This window comes from Wallemia ichthyophaga (genome assembly GCF_000400465.1).
Source record: "Wallemia ichthyophaga EXF-994 unplaced genomic scaffold scaffold33, whole genome shotgun sequence".
NCBI lineage: Eukaryota > Fungi > Basidiomycota > Wallemiomycetes > Wallemiales > Wallemiaceae > Wallemia > Wallemia ichthyophaga.
The window spans coordinates 1-24,676 of record NW_008806306.1 but is presented as its reverse complement, the minus strand read 5'-3'; the positions used below and the strand labels follow the sequence as shown (position 1 = coordinate 24,676).

The 24,676-nt window shown below is 46.7% G+C and overlaps 10 protein-coding genes across 10 annotated transcripts; 4 read left to right on the top strand and 6 right to left on the bottom strand.

The window, feature by feature from the left end:
- Nucleotides 1-266: 266 nt before the first annotated feature.
- Nucleotides 267-1,740, top strand: J056_003228 (1,3-beta-glucan synthase component FKS1; the record flags this gene model as incomplete). The annotated part of the gene is made up of 3 exons (XM_009272205.1): nucleotides 267-404; nucleotides 448-659; nucleotides 711-1,740. The coding sequence occupies 3 exons, from the start codon at nucleotides 267-269 to the stop codon at nucleotides 1,738-1,740; spliced, it is 1,380 nt and encodes a 459-aa protein (XP_009270480.1).
- Nucleotides 1,741-1,915: 175 nt separating this feature from the next.
- On the bottom strand, nucleotides 1,916-2,826 carry J056_003227 (NADPH-dependent 1-acyldihydroxyacetone phosphate reductase; the record flags this gene model as incomplete). Its single annotated transcript, XM_009272204.1, has 2 exons — nucleotides 1,916-2,736; nucleotides 2,790-2,826. 2 exons carry the CDS (start codon nucleotides 2,824-2,826, stop codon nucleotides 1,916-1,918), a joined length of 858 nt encoding a protein of 285 aa, XP_009270479.1.
- A 374-nt stretch (nucleotides 2,827-3,200) lies between these two features.
- On the top strand, nucleotides 3,201-4,288 carry J056_003226 (D-arabinitol 2-dehydrogenase; the record flags this gene model as incomplete). Its single annotated transcript, XM_009272203.1, has 3 exons — nucleotides 3,201-3,440; nucleotides 3,488-4,140; nucleotides 4,189-4,288. 3 exons carry the CDS (start codon nucleotides 3,201-3,203, stop codon nucleotides 4,286-4,288), a joined length of 993 nt encoding a protein of 330 aa, XP_009270478.1.
- Nucleotides 4,289-4,778: 490 nt separating this feature from the next.
- On the top strand, nucleotides 4,779-5,710 carry J056_003225 (uncharacterized protein; the record flags this gene model as incomplete). The annotated part of the gene is made up of 4 exons (XM_009272202.1): nucleotides 4,779-4,973; nucleotides 5,031-5,496; nucleotides 5,541-5,637; nucleotides 5,701-5,710. 4 exons carry the CDS (start codon nucleotides 4,779-4,781, stop codon nucleotides 5,708-5,710), a joined length of 768 nt encoding a protein of 255 aa, XP_009270477.1.
- Nucleotides 5,711-5,810: 100 nt separating this feature from the next.
- Nucleotides 5,811-8,839, bottom strand: J056_003224 (DNA replication licensing factor mcm3; the record flags this gene model as incomplete). The annotated part of the gene is made up of 5 exons (XM_009272201.1): nucleotides 5,811-5,844; nucleotides 5,893-8,053; nucleotides 8,101-8,431; nucleotides 8,481-8,568; nucleotides 8,787-8,839. 5 exons carry the CDS (start codon nucleotides 8,837-8,839, stop codon nucleotides 5,811-5,813), a joined length of 2,667 nt encoding a protein of 888 aa, XP_009270476.1.
- Nucleotides 8,840-8,993: 154 nt separating this feature from the next.
- Nucleotides 8,994-9,230, top strand: J056_003223 (uncharacterized protein; the record flags this gene model as incomplete). The annotated part of the gene is made up of 2 exons (XM_009272200.1): nucleotides 8,994-9,074; nucleotides 9,120-9,230. The coding sequence occupies 2 exons, from the start codon at nucleotides 8,994-8,996 to the stop codon at nucleotides 9,228-9,230; spliced, it is 192 nt and encodes a 63-aa protein (XP_009270475.1).
- Nucleotides 9,231-10,058: 828 nt separating this feature from the next.
- On the bottom strand, nucleotides 10,059-13,247 carry J056_003222 (NADP-specific glutamate dehydrogenase; the record flags this gene model as incomplete). Its single annotated transcript, XM_009272199.1, has 6 exons — nucleotides 10,059-11,165; nucleotides 11,215-11,436; nucleotides 12,535-12,744; nucleotides 12,791-12,894; nucleotides 12,948-13,111; nucleotides 13,159-13,247. 6 exons carry the CDS (start codon nucleotides 13,245-13,247, stop codon nucleotides 10,059-10,061), a joined length of 1,896 nt encoding a protein of 631 aa, XP_009270474.1.
- A 282-nt stretch (nucleotides 13,248-13,529) lies between these two features.
- J056_003221 (E3 ubiquitin-protein ligase) lies at nucleotides 13,530-15,362 on the bottom strand (the record flags this gene model as incomplete). The annotated part of the gene is made up of 1 exon (XM_009272198.1): nucleotides 13,530-15,362. The coding sequence occupies one exon, from the start codon at nucleotides 15,360-15,362 to the stop codon at nucleotides 13,530-13,532; it is 1,833 nt and encodes a 610-aa protein (XP_009270473.1).
- An 88-nt stretch (nucleotides 15,363-15,450) lies between these two features.
- J056_003220 (Pre-mRNA-splicing factor ATP-dependent RNA helicase-like protein cdc28) lies at nucleotides 15,451-18,762 on the bottom strand (the record flags this gene model as incomplete). Its single annotated transcript, XM_009272197.1, has 2 exons — nucleotides 15,451-15,680; nucleotides 15,732-18,762. 2 exons carry the CDS (start codon nucleotides 18,760-18,762, stop codon nucleotides 15,451-15,453), a joined length of 3,261 nt encoding a protein of 1,086 aa, XP_009270472.1.
- A 110-nt stretch (nucleotides 18,763-18,872) lies between these two features.
- Nucleotides 18,873-20,441, bottom strand: J056_003219 (uncharacterized protein; the record flags this gene model as incomplete). The annotated part of the gene is made up of 2 exons (XM_009272196.1): nucleotides 18,873-20,106; nucleotides 20,152-20,441. 2 exons carry the CDS (start codon nucleotides 20,439-20,441, stop codon nucleotides 18,873-18,875), a joined length of 1,524 nt encoding a protein of 507 aa, XP_009270471.1.
- Between the last annotated feature and the right edge of the window lie 4,235 nt (nucleotides 20,442-24,676).

The window sequence follows — 24,676 nt, the reverse complement described above, 5'->3', positions numbered from 1 at the left end:
CGGTCATGGTGGTTTCCACGTAAACAACACACTAGTTATATTTTCCGTACAAATAATTACAGTAACAAGTAAGTGGATTTCCGCTCTCGTTCATTATATTTACTGATGTAACCTTAGTGGTATTCCTTGGTACGCTGAATGCGACACTAGAAGACTGCAAACACGATGAAAATGGAGATTACGTGGGTGGGCAGCCTGGTTGCTACAATCTTTACCCGGTTTATGAATGGATCAAGCGTACGATCGTTTCCATCTTTTTGGTCTTCATGATTGCTTTCCTGCCGCTGTTTATGCACGAGCTCATGGATAGAGGTGCATGGAAGGCGTTTATCAGGTTGACAAAGCAATTTTTATCACTTTCCCCAGTTTTCGAGGTGTTTTCAACACAAATCTATCGTCACTCTGTAGGTATTTTCCACATAGTTGAGTTTTCTAACCGTTAAACAGATTGTTACATCGTTAACATTCGGTGGTGCGAGATATATTGCCACCGGACGTGGTTTCGCTACTACCAGAATATCATTTCCTTTACTTTTCTCGCGATTTGCTGGTCCTAGTATATACATGGGTATGCGAACGCTGCTGATGCTTACTTTCATATCGCTTACGATGTGGGTTCCGCATCTATTATACTTCTTGTTTTCTGGATTGGCATTGGCGTGAGTGCTTGAAGTTATTCAACCTCTTCGCAATATTGATTCATTTTTTAGACTTGCACCATTTGCATTCAACCCTCATCAATTTTCTTTATATGATTTTATCATAGATTATAGAGAATTCCTCCACTGGATGTCGAGAGGCAATTCAAAGACCCATGCCAACTCATGGATCAGTTTCTGTAGGATGTCACGTACTCGTGTTACAGGTTATCGGAAAAAGATACTGGGTCTACCATCTGAAAAATACTTGGATGACAGCGCCAAGGCAGGTTGGCAGGTGGTGTTGTTCTCGGAGATAATCTGGCCGTGTTTTATGGCCCTGATTTTCGTCATAGCTTACATGTTCATGAATTCCATCAACAATGAGTACGTCGTTAAGCCAAGCATGCTCATCAGAATACTCCACGTTACGTTTATTCCACTTCTTCTTAATGCGATGGTACTACTCACTGGGTTTATGCTGTCATTCTTTTACGGGAGGAAGCTGACTGGACTTTGGCAAAAATATCCAGCTATGGTGGCTGCAACTGTTCATGCATTTGCGGTGCTTGGTCAGATTGCCACATTTGAATATTTATGGTTTTTGGAAAACTGGAGAGGAAGTTCAACCATCCTCGGTATCATTACTTCAATGGCGATTCAAAGAGCATTCGTTAAGTCAATAATAGCCACCTTCCTTAGCAGGGAAATCAAGAATGATGAGACAAACAGAGCTTGGTGGAGCGGTAAATGGTGGTACACGGGGCTAGGTCAGCATATTATGACGCATCCACTGAGAGAATTCTTCGCAAAGATTGCAGAATGCTCGCTCTTCACGGCTGACTTTCTGACATGTCACATTTTATTCCTCATACTCGCAATTCCAACACTTATACCAGGATTTGACAGGATACATTCGATCGCATTGTTCTGGCTTAAACCATCCAAGCAGATCAGACCACCGCTTTACTCACGCAAGATCCAGATGGAGCGGAGAAGAGTATTCTACAAGTATGGATTCATCTATTTTATCATTATGGGTTGTTTGCTTTCAACTATTTTCATTCCATTGATTTACAAGGACATTTTCTTTAGCTGGTAAACAAAGTTTACGATTCTCCAAGCAATTTTATCGCATCAAATTCAACTATATACTCTCTGCATTCCCACATAAAAATACTCAGAGATGGAAGTACTGACGATGACATCAGTCTCACCTCAAACCATTCCTATTTATCTTGCTATAGAGTGTATTTAGTGATATATTACAAAGCATTTCAATTGGTCTTGCGCTGAGTAGATACAATGTTCTTGAGCTTTTTCAAGCCGAATCTATATGAAAAAAGCCATTGCACAAGAGACGAGGGTAACTTTGTGAGTATCTTGAAGAGCCACGCTTTGCCTCCTGTGATGAGAAGCTTTGGTGGTGACCTTTTGAGAGCGTATCGAACGACGTCATCGGCAAAGGCTTCTCTTCCAGGCGCTGTTGAGTGTATTTGAGAGAGTTGCAATCTGTTTGCAATCAAGTCTTTAATAGGATGGTACGGAGATGCCTCGGAAGCAGTGTATGGAAGGTGATTATTCGCAATGTTGCTCTTCACAGCGCCTGGCTCGAGGACCATGACTTTGATATTGAATGGTTCTAGCTCTGTACGCAAGACTGTTGAAAGGGTATTCAAGGCTGATTTGCTTATAGCGTAAAAACCACCGAAAGGAAGAGGAACTTCGCCTACGACAGAGCTGACATTTATAACGAGGCCTTCTTTTGACTTAATCATAGAGGGTACGAGCGCCTTTGTGAGACGGAAGGAGCCGATGACGTTGGTGTTGATAACCTTCTGGGCGGTATCTAAGGAAGTTTCAACCAAAGGCCCGTTGTTTATTATACCGGCGTTATTTACGAGTATATCTATGGATATATTTTCTTCTGCGAGCTTCTGAACAGCAGCGTTTACACTGTCGTCACTGGATATATCGATTTCCAGCGTTCTGATTCCAGATTCCGCGAGTCTTTTCATTTTGCAGGCATCTCTAGCGGTGGCTATAACCTCGCAATTTGCTCTTTGGAAGCTTATAGCGAGCGATTCACCGATGCCATCTAATAGAGTGTTAGGAATGCCAGAAATATTAGAGGGCAATAGTTGAGCTAACCTTGACTACATCCAGTGATCAATACTGTTCTTGCCATTGAGTTGAAGATAATTTGAAATTCCTTGAAATTCCTTGGTGGCTTGTCGGCAAGAGTTTCACTGTTTTAATCCGATCAAAAATCAACGACAATTGGATAATATTTTAAGTTCTCATGTAAAACTCAATTACAACTCTATTTAGCCACCTCCGCCACCATTTCACCGCAGCGCCGACAACACGCCAAACAGACGACATGGACGAAGCAATCGCTTTGTTCTTCCAGTATTCTCACTAATTCTACTACTTAGATTCAAAGGTTTTTGAAATCATTCAACATTTCTCCAGAATGGCCCGATTGTTCATATGACCGGCCGGTGTGATCTGAGAGTATAAGACGCTTCCACACCGCAGCGAACGCTTTATCACTTAACTATGATCTTAACAAGAGCATTCAGAAATAACAGAAGTTTCAAGCCCACTCGCACCTTCAAAAGCTCAGCAGTACTTAAGACACCGATACCCTCCCCATTCACACACGCTCCATCAGCCCCTAATGCTAAAGGCAGGCTGCCCGGTGGTCGTGTTATTGGTAATGAAGCTGCTTTGCAGCACGCTCAAGGCAAACGCGAAGCCACGAGGGATATTTTCAACGAATTTTCACTAGAGGGCAAAGTGAGTCAAATTGGTTTAACTTGAATTCAGATCTAACTCGATCAAAGTGTACAGTTGTATCTGGAGGAGCAGGCGGTCTCGGTTTAGAGATTGCACAATCGCTTTGTGAAGCTGGTGCAAACGTGCATGTGTTCGACATGGCAGCATCCCCTAACACGACATTTAAAGCTGTGCAAGACTACGTCAGCGCGCTCGGAAGTCGCTTAATATACCACCAAATCGATGTTTCTGATCAGAAAGCTGTCTTCGCTCTCTGTGACAAAATAGGCGAAGAGGAAGGCGGTATCAATGGAGCTGTATGCGCTGCGGCAATTCTAGAGACCTACGACTGCAGTGATTATCCCTCTGAAGCATTCGAGAGAATTATGCGAATCAATGCTGGCGGTGTTCTCTACACAAGTCAAGGCGTAGCTAGGCAGATGAAGAAGTACAAGCAAACAGGCTCGATCGCTATGATAGCCAGTATGAGTGGATCTATAACAAACCGCGATCAACATTGGGTTGGCTACAATAGTGCTAAAAGTGCTGTTCTCCAGATGGCTCGTTCAATGGCTGCAGAGCTTGGTCCGGACGATATCAGAGTGAATTGCATCTCGCCTGGTCATTTCTCAACCAATATGACGGAAGCTGTGTTTGCGCAGAATCCTGGATTGAAAGAGAAGTGGGAGAGTGGATCACCCATGCAGCGTCTTGGTATACAGTGAGTTCTTGATACATTGATAATGACCGTAACTAACCACTTTTACAGTCATGAGCTACGTGGTGCAGCTGTGTGGTTACTGTCCTCAGCCAGCAGCTTCGTTCAAGGATCTGATGTGAAAGTCAGCGGTGGATATGAGACTTGGTAGTGATTTCTTTAAATAAAAGTCTTTCTCATGATATCTTAATTTGATAGTGATCTTTGTTTCCTAATCTATGTATTTCAGCTAATAATTTGGTGAGCAAATTTTCAGAGGAGAGAAGACGTGCATTATGAGACAGTGTGTTGGGATAAAACGCATGCTTGATTTTATAAAGGATGAGTCATTATCGGAAGCAGCATTTGAGAATAGTCAAGATTTGTGCTGCAAACGATTACACGCTCAAATTTTCATAGCAAATTCAGAGCTTGACATAGCAGACCCGAAAAGGAATGAGATACGGAAACCAATAAAGATATGTTTCAAACTTGGAATAAATTTCAAATGCTTTACAAATACTTGATCACGCTCTAGCTCGTCTACTATCATCACTGCACCTTGTGTGAAATTTTAATTTAGTGTTATAAGACTTGAAAGCGCAAGAAGTAGAACCAAGAATCTAAACGTAGCGAATACAACACAATCAATAATCATTAAAATGGGTTTAGCGTTGAAGCTCATCTCAATCCTCATTTATGTCCTTTTGACCTTGTCAAGCGGCGTACTTCTCATATTCGTAAACATTAGCGCTATTAGCACTGACTTGGTGCCGTCTGCGCTCAAGTATATCTCAGTAGACACATCATCTTTAGGCCAACAGCTCAGCATCCAAAACGGCGAACTCGACGTATCAGTGAGTGGTGATGTCACACACGTATAATCTCCACGACTAATCACAAAGCCGAAATAGACACTATACGCAAATGACTCGGAAGCTGCTCTTGGACAGAGTCTGGGTGTGAGACAGGAGTACTACTTTGGTCAGTACTCTTACTGTGGCACAATCGAGGATAGGAGAGATGGAGTTTGCGAGTTGGCAAGAGACGCAGACTCACATTTCATTTCTAGATTGGATCCTTACACTTACATTATTGAAGACACGCCAGAAAACCTCAAAGATGCTGTCAGACAACACTTCGAAACATCACAATCCACCTTCACGTCTAGCGACTATCTGAGGGAATATAGCGCTGCTGGATATTGGCTTATCTTCTTGTCAGCAATTTTCACAGGCGTTGCTCTGTTTGCTGGTTTGATCCCCATACGCTATACTATCTCTTTCGCAGGCGTTTTTTGTTTGCTTGCTTTCTTGACCGTCACAGTCGGCTCTTCAATCCTCACAGCTGTTATTGTCAAAATGAGAGACGTAAATGGTGGTAAGTTGGTCGATCATGCAAATTTTCACTGAACAACAAAACAGACGCTTTGGGTGTGACTGTTCATTATGGCGTTTCATTATGGCTGGTTTGGATAACCACATTTGTTTTATTATGTGCTGTGCCATTTTATTTCGTAGCGTAAGTGATTGTCCATCGCTCCTTAGTTACTCACTCATACAAATGCAGTCTATTTTCACACAGTTCTAACTAATCTTCATGCTTCCTTCTTCTACTAATGACGAGACGACTACATAATAATAACCGGACTTAATTATAAATACATGCACTTTAATTGGTATAAATTATGTTGCCTAGATTTTGTAGATTATGCCACCGGATAACATGCTGCAATTGATGTCAGTACGCCCTGGATCTCTATTAAACTCCACTCACATATCGTTCTCCGTGTTCATTTGTTCGAGAACCTTCAATGCTTCTGTAGAACCGAACAATGCATCCGTACCGAGACCCTTATTGACTTCTTGTACGGCATCTTCGACACCAACAGCCTCTTCACCGTCGAATGTCGACTGCAAAGCGTTAGCAAAGTTGGTTTTGAAAAGGGCGACACGCTGTGGATTGAGTTCATCACCACCAGAAGCAGAAGTTTGCCCAGGTGCAGGTGTCGCCTGCTCGACAGTCTGTGCTCGAGAGCGAGGCGGCACACTAGGAGCAGGAGTTGCTCTCGTGCTAGCGCCGCCGTCAAAGTTCATCGAGGTGTCCATCATAGAATTATCAAGCATAGCAGCAGCTTCAGCAGCATCGTTTTCATCATTCCCTTCTTGCTGCATCTGCTCCTTATCATCATCGTCATCATCGCTATCCTCACTAGCATCTCCATCGCCAGCTTCTCCGTCGTCCTCATCCATTTCTGAATCGCTTGGTACTGCTCCACTACCAGTGTTGAGCTTACGCTTCTTCTTTCCATCACTCTTGCCTCCTTTGCTCTTGGTCGTTCGGATCACTTCCTTGAACAAGGCGAACCTGAGTATCTCCTCTGCTGCTTGTGCATCAACCTCATCGACAGTCTGCGATAGTCTTGATTTGGCGTGGCCGGTAGCTAAACGAATGAGCGTCTCCAATGTACGTGCAGTTAATGGAGTAGTGCGACGTGTGTTGGCTGCCTGGTCATCGTTTCTCAATCCAGCGTAGACATCGACGATATATTCTGAAGCAGTTTTGGTTAACTGGGGCGTGATTCTATTCTTTGCATACTGAACGTATTTCTTCACAAAGTTGATCGACAGTACTTCCTTACGTTTATTTTTGCCCTTGCCTACAGTGGTAGTGACACCAGCATGCAACAGTGGGTTAAACTTCTCAAATGGTTGCGTCTCAACGACTGCTTCTTCTGCTTGTGTACCAACATCCAACGCCTGGTCGAGATTGTCTACTGCTGGAGTACCTTCTTCAACTCCTGGCTGGAGGTATCTGTGCATACGCAATACGTGCTCCGACATTAATCTATCGCGCTCCTCGTCAACATCATCAGTAACAATGAATAACAAATCGAAACGTGATAGAAGTGAGTCTGGGAGAGCTATGTTTCTGTGTGGATCCTTGTGTACGTCATACTGGCCGTAAATAGGATTAGCAGCTGCAACAACTGAGCATCTAGCATTCAATGAGGTGTGTATACCAGCTTTGGCGATAGTCACTGTTTGCTGCTCCATAACTTCGTGAATAGCAACTCTGTCAACATCGCTCATCTTGTCAAACTCATCAATACACACGGCACCGCGATCTGCGAGAACCATCGCTCCAGCTTCTAGTCTACGTTCACCAGTTTCTTTGTCAGTGTTGACAGCTGCTGTTAAACCAACGCCAGATGATCCTCTACCGGTGGTTGCGATTGCGAGTGGCGCAGTGTTGAGAACAAATCTGAGCATCTGAGATTTGGCGGTTGATGGATCACCGACCATGAGGATGTTGATATCACCACGAATATGTGTACCGTTGTCCAAATTTTTCTCCTGTCCTCCTAACAAGAGCAACAAGATGGCCTTTTTGATATAATCATGACCGTAGATAGACGGAGCGAGAGATTGGGAGAGGAGATTGAATATATTCTTACGCTTTGATAGTTTGTTGATTTGTCTAACATCGCTATCTGTGATCATCATCTGTGCAATACCACCACCAGCTTTAGAAGATAGCAAAATGGCGTTGTTGGAGAGCAAGACTGTCTTCACGGTGGCTGATGTACCAGCACCACCAGAGATAGCTCTATAGACACCAACAAGCTGTATTCTGTCGCCTGGTTTAACTTTATCGACCATATCGTCATACATTTGTACGTCGATGCTGCGTGGAAGTTGACCTGCCGGAGCTCTTTCTGGCATTTCTTGGATTGAAATCATTTGCTGATCTTTGAAAGTGGAGAAACCGAACTCAGTTTGTAGTGGGTTGTTGGAATCATCCGTCGTTGGAATCACTGAAGTCGTTATAGGAGCGCTACCAAGCATTTGAGCGTCTCTGTACTCTCTAGAGTGAAATTCTTGCGTAGTGGGGCAATAATGAACGCTCTTTAACATTTTTGGGCGAACAAGCGAGCCTGTGTATGTGTGAGTCATCTTGTGTGGACGAAAAGTCGTCGCTCACATCTCGTAACTATACCCTCCAAAGAAATCATATTGCCAATATGCATAGCGCGTAGAGTACGTGGATTCACATGATTATCACCGAAAGAACCTCTCAATCCACAGTAATAAGATTTGTTGGTGATATCGTCTGTGTCTGGATTGTGGACTACTTGGATTACGCCGTGCAGGGCATCTTCCAGCGCAGGGAAGAAATCGTTAGGTGTCTTGAGTAATCCATCTGCATAGTCTCTCCTGTAGTCACGCAGATCGTCGATGTTAACGATCAAGCGTTGCTGGCCTTGTCTAAGCATTTTCTTAACCTCTTCTCTGTAATTGTATGTTGGTGATTGCTGTGAATGCGTCAACGCCGTGTACGCGCTCTAGCCCTCGCAAACCCACTTCATTATCGAGGAATGCTGAGAAGACCTCGACGCGCTGTGCCTTCAAGTCTGTCTCCAGCTGCGGGTCATCTCCCAATATAGAAGCCCTGGTTTTCTTATAAATTTAAGCCCGCTGTACTAATTTTATCTCTCACATTTTGATCGTTAATGAAGTCGTTTTACGCGTCTGAGGCGCGAGTGCCAGTGATGAGAAATGTTGGAGACAAAGAGTGGGAAGTGTATAGATAGGCTATCAGCATCTATTAATCACGTTTACTCTCTTTTTAGCCTTGTGCTGCGTGGTCCTGGGAAGATTTTCACCCACAAAAACAAATCAAACTTAGTCTTGCAGCGCATACCTAAATTCACACTCCGCATATCACAATATGTCTACTTATTTGCTCGGGTTTGTTTGTTTAAATGAAAAGCAACGGTCATACGATTCTCGATTAATTCGTTGGGGTGCGATAGTGTGGGGAAGATAAAGAGCCCGATATGGAACTTGTCCTGAACCACCGCAGCTACAAAACAAATGTTCAGTACAAGATTCATCGCCCAATTCACCCGCTCAATCCACACTGGCTCTAAAGCCCACGCCAGCGCTGCTCACGTCGTATGTGGGGTTTGTTATCTAGACACCTTGCTCACATCTCAACAGTCAAAAGACGCAGGAACTAACGCTAACGCTCACAAGCAAGCTATCTTCGAATCTCTCGGAAAGGTCGAATTCAACGGCAACAAGAACGCTCACACCGTCGCTGGCCATTAAGTTTCGCCTTATTTCACAAAGGCAAAACACATTACACGCTTCAAGTACTCTTACAGTAAATGTACATTTAACGCTAATTGATGATTCTTATTTCCCAGATGTTTGCTGCGTGTTTTTCTTTTTCTTTTTTGGTGATTTTACCAAGTAAGCTGTGGATAGTGAAAATTCATATGAGTAGGGCACATGCTGTACCGGAGACGTTTACGTATTAGTGCTTCCCATTAATACAGCAGTTAATGGATATTTATCATGCTTTACTCGGGTATTGGCGGCTTAGGGGTGATGCCGGATTGCAGCTTCCGAAGAGCCCACAAGGCGCCATAGCGACTCAATGGCAGCAAATCTAGTCATTAGAGCGTGTTTTTATCTAGGGCTATCAATTAAGTATTTTTATTTGAAGATTTCTAAAAGTCAATCTACTGTGCCAAGGTTGGGCTGATGTTGATATCAGTCGGTGATATTTGGGGGGAATTGTGAGTTGAGTTTGAATGTTTTATTAGAGAAGCGTTTTCTTAAAGTGGACCTATTGACCATTCCTGTCGATATGTTCACGTTCTAAGTGAATTGCAAGGCTATATGAGCAACTGTGTTACCAAGAGTCGATTCGCACTGCATGAAACAGCAATTTTTCAAACTACCAAGTTATCTCATTAATACCTCCTTATTTCATCAGTGCTATTATACCAAATCAGCCTCACTCATACATATCAGACACAAACAAAGACATAATTTCACAAGAGTATTTATGCGTTTACAGTGAGTGTGTAAGGGTAAGTAAAAACGAACAGAAAGAAACGAAGTGGAAAATGGCAACATAACATCGCACGCTTAGTACCAGTCACCGTGAGACTTCATAGCATCAGCAACCTTCAAGAATCCAGCAATGTTGGCACCGGTGACGAGGGATGGGTAACCCCTACCAGCACCATACTTCTGACCGACTTCAAAGCAGTTCTGGAAGCACTCCTTCATGATGATTTCGAGACGAGCATCAACATCTTGAGCAGTCCATTGGATTCTTGCTGAGTTTTGAGCCATTTCGAGACCAGACACAGCAACACCACCAGAGTTGGCAGCCTTACCTGGACCATACCACAATGGCTTGTCGGTTTGAAGGGTTGACTCGTAGACATCGATGGCCTCTTGTGTTGAGCCCATGTTTGATCCTTCAGCGACAATTCTGCAACCTGCCTTGATGAGTGCCTTGGCTTCATCGCCAGAGACCTCATTTTGGGTGGCAGATGGAAGCGCAATGTCAACCTTGTCGACAAGAGTCCATGGACGTGCACCGGCGTGGTAAACGAATTTATCACCTTTCGACTTAACCCAGTCGTTAAGGTAACCAAATTTGGCCTTGAGGTCTTGAATTTCGAAAATTTCGTCTGGAGTGAATCCACTTGCAGAGATGACGGTGCCCCTTGAGTCGGAGAGAGAGTGGACCGAGCCACCGAGCTCAATGACCTTGAGTGCAGCGTATTGAGCGACGTTACCGGAGCCAGAAACGAGGGTACGCTTGCCCTTAACAGTCTCGTTAAAGTACTTGAGCATTTCAACAACATAGTAGACAACACCGTAACCAGTGGCTTCTGGTCTGATAAGGGATCCACCCCATGCGAGAGCCTTACCGGTGAGAATACCGGTGAACTCGTTACGGAGTCTCTTGTATTGGCCGAACATGTAGCCTACTTCACGACCAGTGGTACCAATGTCACCAGCTGGAACATCAGTGTCTTGACCAATGTGCTTTGACAATTCAGTCATGAAGGACTGACAGAAACGGCGGATTTCATTTTCCGAGCGGCCCTTTGGCGAAAAGCAGGAACCACCCTTGCCACCACCAAGCTGCAAGCCAGTTAAGGCGTTTTTGAAGATCTGTTCGAATCCAAGGAACTTCAAGATGGAAAGGTTGACAGTTTCGTGCAATCTCAAGCCACCCTGGGACTGAGTGTTAGGTAATGATGCAAATTTTCATCTATCAACACACCTTGTATGGACCGAGAGCAGAGTTGAATTGGACTCTGTAACCGATATTGACTTCAACTTCACCGTTGTCGTTCTCCCATGGAACGCGGAATTGGATGACACGTTCTGGGACTTGGATCACTTTGAGAGCCTTCTTGTACTCCGGCTGCTTTTCAAAGAGAGGAGCCAAAGTGCTTTCGACCTCGTGAAGAGCTTGCTCGAATTCTGGTTCTGCTGGTGGGGCCTACGTGATGTTAGTGAATGCTTCAGATGTTGGTATCCATGCAGAAGCCGCCAAGCTATGGCTGCTGGATTAAATTCCAGGTAGTGCTTAGCTACGGTGGTGCTAGAATTGCCGGCAGAATAGCGGAACCTTTTTCCGGGGTTGCGCAATAAATGACTCATGCAACAACCGAGAGACGCTACGGCACAGTGCACGGCAAATCGACAGCCGCCAATTGTGTTCCTCGCTTCCATTCACTCTGCTTGCTCAAACGACCGCCTGCGGCGATCTTCCGCCGGCCCCAAGCGAAGAATGGAGGAGGCGAGCCGCACGAGTAGCGAGGCGGGCAGCCTGCACGGATACCAAGGGAACGATCGTCAACTTACCATTTCTGTGTTTGTAAAGTGTGTTAAAGAAAGGCGCGCGCAAGTGACGCTCTTCTTAACGCATCAAAATTAAAAATTAGATAAGGGAGATTTCCGGTGGTTTTCGGCGCATCCGCACTGGTGCAGTACAAGATCATATGAGATGCATGTATTGTAGTTTACGGTACATGTCTTCTCCTGTCTCATTTACGAGCTCACTTTGTTTTGCCACTGTATCATATGCTCTACTTTCGGTGATATCACCGAAGCCAAGAACGCTAGAACGGTGGCAATTGAAGCAACTGTGTCTTTTATAAAAGACCTGATATATTTATGCTTGTCCGTCACCTGCCTTTTGCGAATGTTTCTTCGAAAATCGACTGCGCAGGCCAATTTTCCCTGAGAGGCGATGCATGTGACATTGTAATGGGATTTGAGCGTCATTTAAGCAAAAATAGAGCTCAATTGCTTCCATAGCACCCTGCCCGCAACTCACTTCCCGCTCGCTTCTGTCTCGGTAAGTTGTCGTCAGAGATAGTACCTGAATATCCTCGTGACACGTAAGAACGAATACCAGCTTAAAAAAAAACAATGCCAGCACTGCATTAAAGACATAAAAGAACACGTAATAATGGATACCAGGTAAGTTACAGAAGAGATCAAATTGTTCGCGCTAGAGAGAAGAGGGATGGAATCGTTCAAAGTATCTATAATGACGTTCGTGAATTGCTCAGTGATCAAGAAACGATCAAACCAGGCCATCGTATAAGCTCAGAGCCTGCAAGATAGTTTCATCTTTCTTAGAACCCTCAACAAACTCGTTATAATCGAGTGAGCTGTTCTTATCCTTATCCATAGCAGCGAATATCTTGCTGACGCGTTTCTCGGGAGTGTTTTCATCTTCAGGTAGTTTTACGATAGTGCCTGACATGAGGTAGATAGACCGCACGATAGTGAGCATTTCCTGCGTTGAATTAGCAGCGCAGGGACGTTAAGCATCGTACACTCACGTCATACGTTATCGTACCATCGTCGTCTATATCGTACAGCTGGAAAGCCCATTTCAGTTTCTCGTCGAGCTTGCCCCTGCTAGTGACAGATAGGGCGGAGAGGACTGCGAGGGGTGTGAGCGAGTGCACCAATGCGCCACGAACGCCTGCGACTCACACTCTTTGAAATTGATTCGCCCGTTACGATCAGTATCAAATACCTTGAAAACATGCTTCGAGAAGCTGGAAGGGTCGCCGAATGGAAAGAATTGCTTGTAGATTTCTGCAAAGCTGCGCTCGTCGAGCTCGCCACTCGGACAGTCCTTGTGGAATCCCCTGTACCTGCGAAATGAGGGTTAGAAACAAATTACATGTGCAATCCAACGCACCACTGCTTAATCTCCCTCCTGTCAAAGTAAGTGTCTTTGGTCAGCGATTCGAGATCCTGTGGCGGTAGCTTCGACGACTTGTTCCCCATTTTCTTCTGTCGTTGTGTCTTGTGGTGGTGGAGGTGCGTAAAGGACAAGAACCGCAAAAGGCTGAAGGTCATTTGCAAGCTTAAGATATGCAGCGAATCGAGGCGGTTTTATGCGAGCCATTGGCCTCGAGAGTTCTGGCCCAATTGACGTAACTGAGTTCATCACAAAAATTAGGTTTGATAGCTATATCACAATACAAATGCTGTTAAAATTTATCAAGAAATGTCGTTATTCGTTATCCAAATGGCTGTTCAAGCTTTGTGATATCGTGATATCGTTGTTTAATGTACCAGCTCATGCTTCTCCACACTCCCAATTGTCTTACATATAGGACATCTCGACAATACGCAGCCGTCTTGATGTGTGTGCGCCGGGTTATAATATCTACAGTTCCCATTGGCGAGGTGATAGCAATGAGAGTGAAGGAAGTGTGAGCAGACTGGTTTCTCTGCTCCACCTATAGACAGCATATCTGCCGTTTCGAGCCTTTCTGACTCATCCGTCGGGCCCAGTTTGCACTCCTTCATATCGCACCGCAGTCCATTCTCTCTCTCACGCTTAATTAGAATATCCTCGAGCGAGCGTCCAGCCTTTGGTATTTCAAACTTCTTTGGGGGTGGTGGTGGACGCTGAGTGTGTGAATGTGAGTGTGTTTGTGTTTGTGTGTGTGTTTCATCGAGCGAAGCGGCCGTCGCAGCAGCAGCAGTTGCCGAGCGAGTGTTGCGAGCGGGGCGGCTATCGCGACTGCCGCCTTCACCGGCCGACCTCACGCGAGCATAGGGGTGATGACGACTGCTCCTGCCTGACGCAGCTGCACTTTCAGCTCGGCCGCCGTTGTTGGTTTCTTCTGGTGCCGGTGCCCGTTCTCTATTACCTCTCACGAGACGTTCGATGATGCTGACAAAAGGGTTGTCCTCGCCCTCCCTTCCTCTCTCTTCTGGCGGCGGCGTCGACATGGTCATTGACTCGGGATCGAGATCGAAGCGACACATCGGACAGAGCGTGTGCAGTGCGAACCACGGTCTTAAGCAGTTAGAGTGGAACACGTGCGAGCATGGCAGAGCGACGATTTCTTCTTCGCGTTTTGCTTCATCTTCTGGAGAGGGAGTGCTGCAAGTAGTATTTGTTTCACTCGTGCCGCTCTCCCTATTCTCCCTATTCTCGCCACCCTCTGCACCCGCACTATTCTCCGCCTTCTGTAGTGGAGCTTTGGCATTGAGGCTATCGAGACAGACGCCACACGTAGTCTCGACGCCGACTCTGCTCATACGTCTCGTCACGCCCTTATGCAGCTTCGGCAGAGCGCCAAGGATGGTTTCAGCGCGAGCGGGATCAGCCTTCTTCTCGCTATGCAGTCCGCCCGCGATAGGGAAATTGATAGTAATAGTAAACGGTGGCGGGAGGCGGGAAGCATTTTCGCCGTAGGGGTTCCTGCTATGCAGCTCCTCGATGCGTTCGAGGAGGCTGCTGCGCTCGCCCATCTCACCGCCGCCATTTTGAGTTTGAGTGTAATTTGGGTGTGGAGAGTGCGCTGTATCACTACCATGCCCCTCCTGCCCCCGCAAATGGCTGAGGTGCTGGCGCAGTGGGTGTTCTGCAGGCAGCGGACTGCGTTCGATACGGAAACCCATTCCCGTCAATTCAGGTGGACCCCCGTTCGCATTACCGTTAGTATTTGCATTCGCATTCGCACCAGCACCGCCGTTCGCGCCATCCACACCAGCCACGCCACCACCACCGCCATTGCGCGCTCGCAGCGCTGCCATGAATGACGATAAAAGTATCTGGACAGGTATAAGCGGGCGCGGGAACGGGCTGTCTCTGCGTTCTGGTATGTCTGTTAGTGGTGTGTGGTGTGTGGTGTGCACTCCTCCCACACCTTCTGGGTTGCGTTCGCTACGTTCATCAACCCCGTCACCGTTCTCCTGGTTGCTGCCGTCGTCGCTGTGCCTTTCGTGCGTGTGCGTATGCGTATGCCCACGCCCTTGCCCTTGCCCGTTCTCATCTGCATTCGCAAAGAAGTGGTCGAGATGCACTATCACCGTCCTGTCGAAATCCCCCATTGGATCATCGTGTCCTTCGTGTCCTTCGTGTGGTGGTTGTTGATCGGCCATTAATGGATGATGGTTCGGCCAAAACAAGTAAATATTGGCATGTGCGGCATATATTATATTTGTTTTTACATAATCAATACAGTCACCGCTACTTCCCTACCGCTTTGGGCATTTTCCTGTTGCTCGTGTTAAGGTCCTGGAGGTCTTGCGACGTGAAGTAGTGCGGTGCGACTTCTGCCAGCCAGCTGGACTGGATAGGCATTATCTGTCGCATATACTCTTTCGAAGTGAGTACGAGCTCGTAGAAGAGCATGTGTCGAGGTGGCGGCTGCATGTTGAATGCCGAGCTAGTCGGGTGTATATGCACAGTCTGGTTGGCTGATAGGGCGTGGTTAGCGAGTTTGCGCAAAAGAAAACTCTTACACCTACTTTTCAGCGTCCTATACGACCCGCCTCCCTTGTCCATCCGCGCGGTGTTGTAAAAGTAGCCGCTCAGGATGGCCTTCTGGATGGGTATGATATCGTCAGCCTTCACGCTGCTCTCGACAAAGAGCTCCACCCTCTCGCACAGTCCTGCCAATTGATCTCGAATATCTCGCACCCGACAGAGCACCTTGTACTGCACATAGTTCTCGTAACACCACTGCTGACTAAATCCGGTATCGGCCCACTGCTGCCATACATTCAGCAGCGTAAAGTGGTCTCCACCAGGCTTGATGAAGTTCTGTCTAGCTTTGTCTGCATGCATCTTCTTATCCTTAGGGCGGAAAAACAGAGAGGCAGACTCGGAAAGCATAGCGATTATACTGAGCACCTCATCCGTGCACCCGTAGCCCTCACTCGCTAATATGCTCTTGCTCAGCATAGGGTCGACCGGAAACTCCGCCATTCTTCTACCCATCTTAGTTAGCTCTCCCTTGCTATTGAGTGCGCCAAGTGCATAGAGCATCTCGAGTGCCTTTATGATAGTCTCTCCTGGCGGAGGATCCATAAAATCGAACCCGATAAGATCGTTAATACCCAAACTCTTCAGCATAAGCACGACCATGCCCAGATTAGTGCGTTGAATTTCCGGCACAGTGCTCTCGTCGAGCTCGTTATTGTGTGCCCATTTGGTGTAGAGGCGGAAACATTTACCCGGGCCAACACGACCGGCACGTCCAGCGCGCTGTTTAGCAGCTGCACGAGAGCACGGCGTTACGATCAGGCTGCTCATGCCAGTGCGGGGGTTATAAGCGTTTTGCTTAACGAAACCGGGGTCAATGACGAAAACGACACCATCAATCGTGATAGACGTCTCGGCAATGTTAGTTGCAAGCACCACCTTGCGTGCACCTTGCGGCGTCGGCTCGAATATCTTAGCCTGCATTTCTGAAGGTAAGTTTGCGTAGATGGGACACACGAGCAGCTCAGGTATCCTGTCGCCAAGCACACGCGCTGTCTCCTGTATATTCTCCGCCGCAGCTTCAATCTCGTCCTGACCAGTCAAAAAGACGAGAATATCGCCCCGCGGTTGCGTAGTGTGAATTTGAAACACCGTTGTCACCGCCGCATGTAGGTAGTTGGCTTCGGGTTGCGGTGTGTAGTGAATATCGATCGGGTAGCGACGCCCGGGTACTGCAGCCGTATCAGTTACCGACTCAATCTCTTCTGAAGCTGACTCACCATAGAAGACCGGTGCGTCATCAAAATACTCGCTAAATTTCTCGGCATCCATCGTCGCGGAAGATATCAATAGCCTAAGATCAGGTCTGTATCTAGCAATGTCTTTCACCAAGCCGAACAAAATGTCAGTCGAGAGTGTACGTTCATGCGCCTCGTCAATGATGAGAGCCGAGTAGCTAGCGAGATCAGGTTCAGTGAGGAATTCCCTAAGAAGCATACCATCAGTGAGGTACTTAATCATAGTTTTGTCAGTCGTCATGTCTTCAAACCGAATAGAATATCCGACATCATATCCAACCTTGCTACCCATCTCCTCAGCCACTCTGGCAGCAACAGACATTGCAGCGACACGTCTAGGCTGCGTACATCCAATTTTACGTCCATTCTTAGTGTATCCCGCTTCATGGAGGTATTGGGTGAGTTGAGTGGTCTTTCCAGATCCTGTCTCTGCACAGACGATAAGCACGGGATGGTCTTGGACAGCCTGTAGTATATCGCCCCTGTAATCATAGATAGGGAGAGACTTCCTGACTTGATCGATGGACTTTGCTCTATTTTCAGCCTCCTGTATGGAAGCCTCCATCTGAGCTTGTTCGGTTGTCTGTCTCTTGTTGCCTGAGAGGGTGGAATCGGCGATAAACTTGATTGTCTGGGACTCATCAAAGACAAAGTCATAATCGTCTACAGTCACTTCTCTGTCTTGGGCACCGGTAGTGAGCTGAGCCTTATCAGTTTGCTCTTTCTCCCACTGATCGACATCAGTAACAAACTCAGAAGGATCCTGACCCTTCTTGCCCTCCTCATAGCGTGCATATAAAACGTTATTCTTCTTCTTGGAATCGATTTTACCTTGCTCGGTGATATAGTCATCTGGGAGCATGTAACCGTCAACTTTGTCATCAATCCTGAGACGTTCTTCAGCGAGTGCGAGTGCAGCCTTCTTGCGATCTAGTTCCTCAATTTCTTGCCTGGACATGGCCACCCCAGCAAACATGGACTCTTCATCAGCGATGCTCTTCTTAAGTAATTCCAACTGCTGCATTTCACGCTTAGTGAGGTATTCCTGGCGCGAACGGAGACGGAGATCAGGCATAGCTTCTTTGCGCGCGTCTTTATCGTCGGCGAGCTTCCTTCGTAGCACTGTCTCGCTGTCATTGGTGCGATCTTCGACGAGCTTCTTGGTGCGGTCTCGGTCTTTGTCTTTCATACGCTCGGCGAATTCATCACGCTCTCGAGCATCCTCTTCAACCAATCTTCTCTCCTTAGCATCCTCGTCTTCAATATTGTCATCTATTCCACCTTGGGGAGGAGATGGGGAGATATCTCTCGCACGCTTTCGGGATTTATCCTCGTCATCGCTCTTCCAAGCGTCGTCGTCATCTCTCCTTCTAAAAGATCGCTTATCCTTTGATTTTTTGTCTCTTTTCTTAGATGGGAGATTGGAGGTGCTGGGAGTGTTGCCGTTGTCGTCGTTGTCATCTTCCAAGAGAAGACCGTATCTTTGCGAGTTTTGATCAACGGCGAGTCGCTCCTTCTTTTTCCTAGAGTCCCTTGATTCGTGCAAATTGAATGAATGCTTGTGCTTTGATTTCTTGGGCACTGCACTGTAGAGATGGGCAGCGAAATTGGAAACATCTGCGCCAGCTGGGAAACCGAGGCTGGTCAGTTTGGAGTAGAGGGATTCTGTTGATTTGGCAGTGGATGCAATATCCTTAGCGTATTCGACCATTTTCCCATCTGCAACGCCTAAATGAGTTAAAAACGCATCGCTGATCCACGCATCATTGTGAGCCATCGCGGTAACTAACAAAGGTATATATAAATTCATTAGACCAAGTTAGTGTCCATATTACAAATAAATTAAGTCATGTCAAGTTGCTATAAGTGGCTATAAGTGGTTGTAGGCTAGTGCGACGCTTCAGAGCCATGTACCACTTCCGGCTGTCTCGCTGCAGAATTCTGCTGTAATCCCGACGCACCTTCACCAGCAGCCACTCCAGCCGCCCCAGCGTCAAAGCCAGGCGATCGGAGTGCTTGTCTGAAAGCATCGGCCATAGCAGCAGCCTCATTAGACGTAATGGGGCCTTCTCTATCCGCCCCGTTTGCATTTCCGTTCTCCGAAGAAGCACCACTAGACCGTGCACCGGCGCCTGCAGCCGCTGCGCCGGCACCAGCACCTAAACCAGCAGCACCAGCAGCTGCAGAACCCTCACCCGCACCAGCACCAGCAGCCCCGCCAGCCGCTCCACCCGCCTCCGCAGCAGTGGCGGCAGCTGCACCACGTGCGCTCCGCCAGTGTCGCGCTAGCAGATACATTCCACCCGCAATTCCGAGCAGCGCTAGTACGCCGAGCACTACTATCACCGCAATCGCCCATGCTGGGAAATCATCATCGGCGCTCTGGTTCTGCAGCACGCCCGTGGGCGTCACCCTCACTGAAGATGTAATTTTGTCGCCGTTTGAGTTTGTCGTTGTGAGCAGACTGTTGGACGCTGCCGTCGACAACACCGACTGGGTGGATAGGTTGGACTGGGTTATCGATGAATAGCGCTCGCTGTCGGACGCGGATATCGACGATAGACTGGCTAAAGAGGCCGAAGAAACACTTGAGACTGACGATATAATGGACTCCGTTGCAAGTGCAGTGGCCGCACTGGATTGGTCAGAGCCGGACATGGAGGCTGTAGAGGCTGTAGAGGCTGTGGAAACGCTGGAAGCAAAGGAAGGATCGGACATGGACGCAGTGAAAGCTGTAGACGCCGAAGAAACGGTAGAAACACTAGAAACACTTGACCTGGAACTGGCTAGAGAGAATGAGGAAGATGAAGAAGATTGAACGAGATTTTGTAAAGGCGCCGTTTGGACAGCAGTGAAAGTGGCCTGGTGCTCTTCACCGCCATCAAGAGACTGACCCGCTGGCTTGAGAACGGCGTAATAAGTCCAGTCGCGGGTAGTGTCAGACCACTGAGAAGGATCCTGAGCATCGTAAGGACCCCAGCTGTCATCGATAGGAGACCACCAATTATCACCAGGGTGAATAGGCTGAGAGCCACGCTGATTGGGGACATCTTGCCAGCTTTCAACGACTTGCTCGGTATCGGCAGAAAAGAGATAAATATCGAGATTGCCGTTTTCAGTGCTGGATGGAAGTTAGATGGGGGGATAAACAGAAATAAGAACCGACAACTGGGGCAGATTTGGATTCCAGATGATTTTAGAATAATCACCAGAGGTGAGTGAGGTATCTGTACTCGGGTAACACGTAACGACATCGTTGCCAACGCTATCGCAGTCAGGATAGCCATCGTTGTCTGGGGCAGTCCCAGCGCCGTACCTCTTGCTCAATGGAGAATTAGCGCGTACTCTCTTCCTGACTTTGTTGCGGTGGGAGTTTGCGCGGGAGCTGGTAGAGTGGGAGATGGCGGGCTTAGACGGGTATGGCGCAGGAGTGGGCGCTGGGAGATGGCGATCCATCTCGTGGGTATTTGACAATGGCTGGGAGAAGGAAGCAGCGCAGCTACGATGACTGGAATGAAGGGGAGTAACAAAAAATTGGAATCAGTGAGCAAGAAACAAGCAATTAATAAAATATATTCGTAAATTCATTGTGTTCTTCTTGGATGCACTAACCGCACTTGATGACTGCGTCTGTATGCACTGACTGCGAGATTATATACGGTGAATATCACATCAATCTCAGAACACCAGACATGGAGAGATCCAGACGAATAATAGAAATTCCACACTTTAATCACCACCATTCAACTCACACGACCCCTCCACCCATTATAACCCTATTTATTTCAATCCTCAGTACCTTGGCCCGTGCGTTGAATGACCTCACTGATTCTAGGAGATGTTGCTAGATAACAAGGCACGGTTCTTTACATGTCCGCGGAACACCTAAGACACCCTTAATGTACTCCAATGAACGCGTATACGAGGCAACGCTTTAGTGAATATTTTCATAAGTACCTCATTATTACAAAAATGTGATGGAATGTATAAACGAATATAATATACAATATAAAAATTAATTTACCCATTGCGTACATTCGTCTATTGCGTTTTCCGCGTTTCACCCGTCTAACCTTCCAAATTAGTTCATCTCCGCGCCCCTCTCTGCTTGGAATTTAGCGTGTCGCAGCCTTTACAGGAAACCACCAAGAGTTAAAAATAAAATAATCAAGAAATACTTGATTTTATCATTTTAGCTTAATTTATACCTTTTCTCAATCTGACTGCAAATATGGCCTACAACGGTCAGCATTACAGCAACCACGCTCAGCATAACCACTCAATCGATGAGCTAGACGATCCTTTCAACGAGCCTGATTGGGATTACCGTGAGTATTCCGTCTTTTTATGACTCTATAGCCCTCACACTTTCCTCAGCCCGCAGACCTGACAACAGTTTTGGTGCCTCCACCGACTCCCTCATGAACAACAAAAACGCCTACAACTCTGGTACCAGTTCCCCTTCTTTTCTCGGTGGTCCTCACCCCAGTTTTCGCGAACAGAGGCCCCGTGAGCCTTACCCGAGCTGGACCGTTGAAAATCAAATCCCAATGTCCAAAGAAGAAATCGAAGATATTTTCATCGATTTGACCAATAAATTCGGTTTTCAGCGCGATTCCTCGAGGAATCTCTTCGACCACCTCATGATTCAGCTCGATTCTAGGTCTTCGAGAATGAGTCCTGACCAGGCTTTGACCACTCTCCACGCCGATTACATCGGTGGTGAGCACGCCAACTACCGCAAATGGTACTTTGCTGCTCAACTCGATCTCGACGATGCAATTGGTCAATCCAACTTGGGCACCTTCCCCTTCCCTAAGGGTAAGAAGCCTAAACTCATGTCAGCTGGTCAGAAATCTCTTGAATCTGCCAAGAGCCGCTGGCGCGAGGCAATGAACAACATGTCACCCTACGACAGACTTCGTCAAATCGCATTATACCTTCTCTGCTGGGGTGAAGCTGGTAACGTTCGTTTCATGCCTGAATGCGTTTGTTTCATCTTCAAGTGCGCAGACGATTACTATCGTTCCCCTGAGTGTCAGAGCAGAACAGACCCTGTTCCAGAAGGCCTATACCTTCGCGCCGTTATCAAGCCCCTCTACAGATATTATCGTGACCAGGGATACGAGATTGTCGATGGAAAGTTTGTTAAGCGTGAACAGGACCACGAAAAAATTATTGGTTACGACGATATTAATCAGCTCTTCTGGTACCCTGAAGGTATTAACAGGATTGTTCTCAGTGATAAGACTCGATTAGTCGACATCCCTCCAGCCCAACGTTTCCTAAAGTTTGACAAGATTGACTGGTATGCCGTTTTCTTCAAGACTTTCAAGGAATCCAGATCCTTCTTTCACTTGTTGGTCAACTTTAATCGTATTTGGATCGCTCACATTGCTGTCTTTTGGTACTTTACTGCTTGGAACGCTCCAAACGTATACCGTCGTTATGGTGACCCTGCTCCAACCAAGCCAATGCAGTGGTCTGCTACCGCTCTCGGTGGTGGTGTCGCAACCGTTATTATGCTTGGCGCTACTCTCGCTGAACTTATCTTTATTCCTACTACTTGGCACAACGCGTCGAATCTCTCCCGCAAGCTTGTCTTCCTGATCATTTGCTTGGCTGGTTGTGTGGGACCAACCATCTACATTGCTGGTTACGACAGAGAAACTAGGAAAGCTTTAATTCTTTCTATTTGTCAGTTCGCCTTCTCTGTTTTGGTCACTGTCTTTTTCGGTATCGTTCCTTCTGGTCGTATTCTCGGTGACAGAGTTAGCGGTAACAATAGAAAGTACGCTGCCAGTCAAACATTCACTGCATCCTATCCATCTCTCTCCGCCAGCGCACGTGTCACCTCACTCCTTCTCTGGGTTTTGGTCTTTGGATGCAAGTTCACTGAGTCGTACTTCTTCTTGACGCTCTCGTTCAAGGATCCATTGGCTGTCATGGTTGGAATGAAGATTCAAAATTGCAATGATAAGCTCTTTGGTGATGCTTTGTGTACCAACCAAGCTGCATTTACCCTGACAATCATGTTTATCATGGACTTGAGTCTTTTCTTCTTAGACACTGTGAGTTGGATGTACATGCAACGCTTTAATTCTAACAGTCCCACAGTACCTATGGTATGTCATCTGGTCATCCGTATTCTCTGTTGCGCGTTCATTCGCACTCGGTCTATCCATCTGGACGCCTTGGAAAGATATCTTCCAGCGCCTTCCTAAGCGTATTTACGCCAAGTTGCTCGCTACAGCTGACATGGAAGTCAAATACAAACCTAAGGTGCTGGTATCGCAAGTGTGGAACGCAATCATTATATCTATGTATCGTGAGCACCTGCTTTCGATCGACCACGTCCAAAAGCTTCTCTACCACCAAGTTCCGTCAGAACATGATGGCAAGCGCACACTTAGAGCACCAGCCTTCTTCATCAGCCAGGAGGACCGCGGTCTCAAGGCGGAGTTCTTCCCACCGGGCTCAGAAGCCGAGCGTCGTATCTCTTTCTTCTCTCAGTCATTGACTACTTCTATCCCTGAACCTCTACCAGTCGATGCAATGCCAACTTTCACGGTCTTGGTTCCGCACTACTCCGAAAAGATTCTGTTATCTCTTAGAGAAATTATTCGTGAAGAAGATACCAACACAAGGGTTACAATGCTTGAGTACCTTAAGCAATTGCACCCAGTGGAGTGGGATAACTTCGTGAAAGACACTAAGATATTGGCAGAAGAATCGGCAGCATATGGTGGTCCCGGTAGCTATCCATTCGGTGGATCGCCATCACAAGACGAAAAAGACACGCCAAAGAAGACAGACGATTTGCCTTTTTACTGCATTGGTTTCAAGAGTGCAGCACCAGAGTACACACTGCGTACCCGTATCTGGGCATCACTTAGAGCTCAAACTCTCTACCGTACCATTTCCGGATTTATGAATTACAGCAAGGCAATCAAGTTACTCTACCGTGTTGAGAACCCAGAGGTGGTACAGCTCTTTGGTGGTAACACTGACAGATTGGAACGTGAATTGGAGTACATGTCCAGACGTAAATTCAAATTCATTATCTCTATGCAAAGATACTCCAAATTCAATAAGGAGGAGCAAGAGAATGCAGAGTTTGTTTTGCGCGCTTATCCAGACCTCCAGATCGCATACATCGACGAAGAGCCACCAAGAAAGGAGGGTGCTGAACCACGTATGTTCTCAGCGCTGATTGACGGTCACTCGGAAATTATGCCTGATGGTAAACGTCGTCCTAAGTTCCGTGTCGAGCTACCAGGTAACCCAATTCTCGGTGATGGTAAATCGGACAATCAAAACCATGCAATGATTTTCTACCGCGGTGAATACCTCCAGCTTATCGATGCCAATCAGGTGAGTATTCTTTTGTGGGTATGATAATTATGCATCAGCTCACAACATATCAGGACAATTACCTCGAAGAGTGTCTTAAGATCCGTAACGTTCTTGGTGAATTTGAAGAATATGCTGTTTCAAATCAGTCGCCTTATGAGCATTTCGGTCAGTCAGAGTTCAAGAAATCTCCAGTTGCTATCTTAGGTGCTCGTGAATATATTTTCTCTGAAAACATTGGTATTCTTGGTGATATTGCTGCTGGTAAGGAGCAGACCTTCGGTACTATGGCAGCCAGAGCACTGTCACAAATTGGCGGTAAGCTTCACTATGGTCAC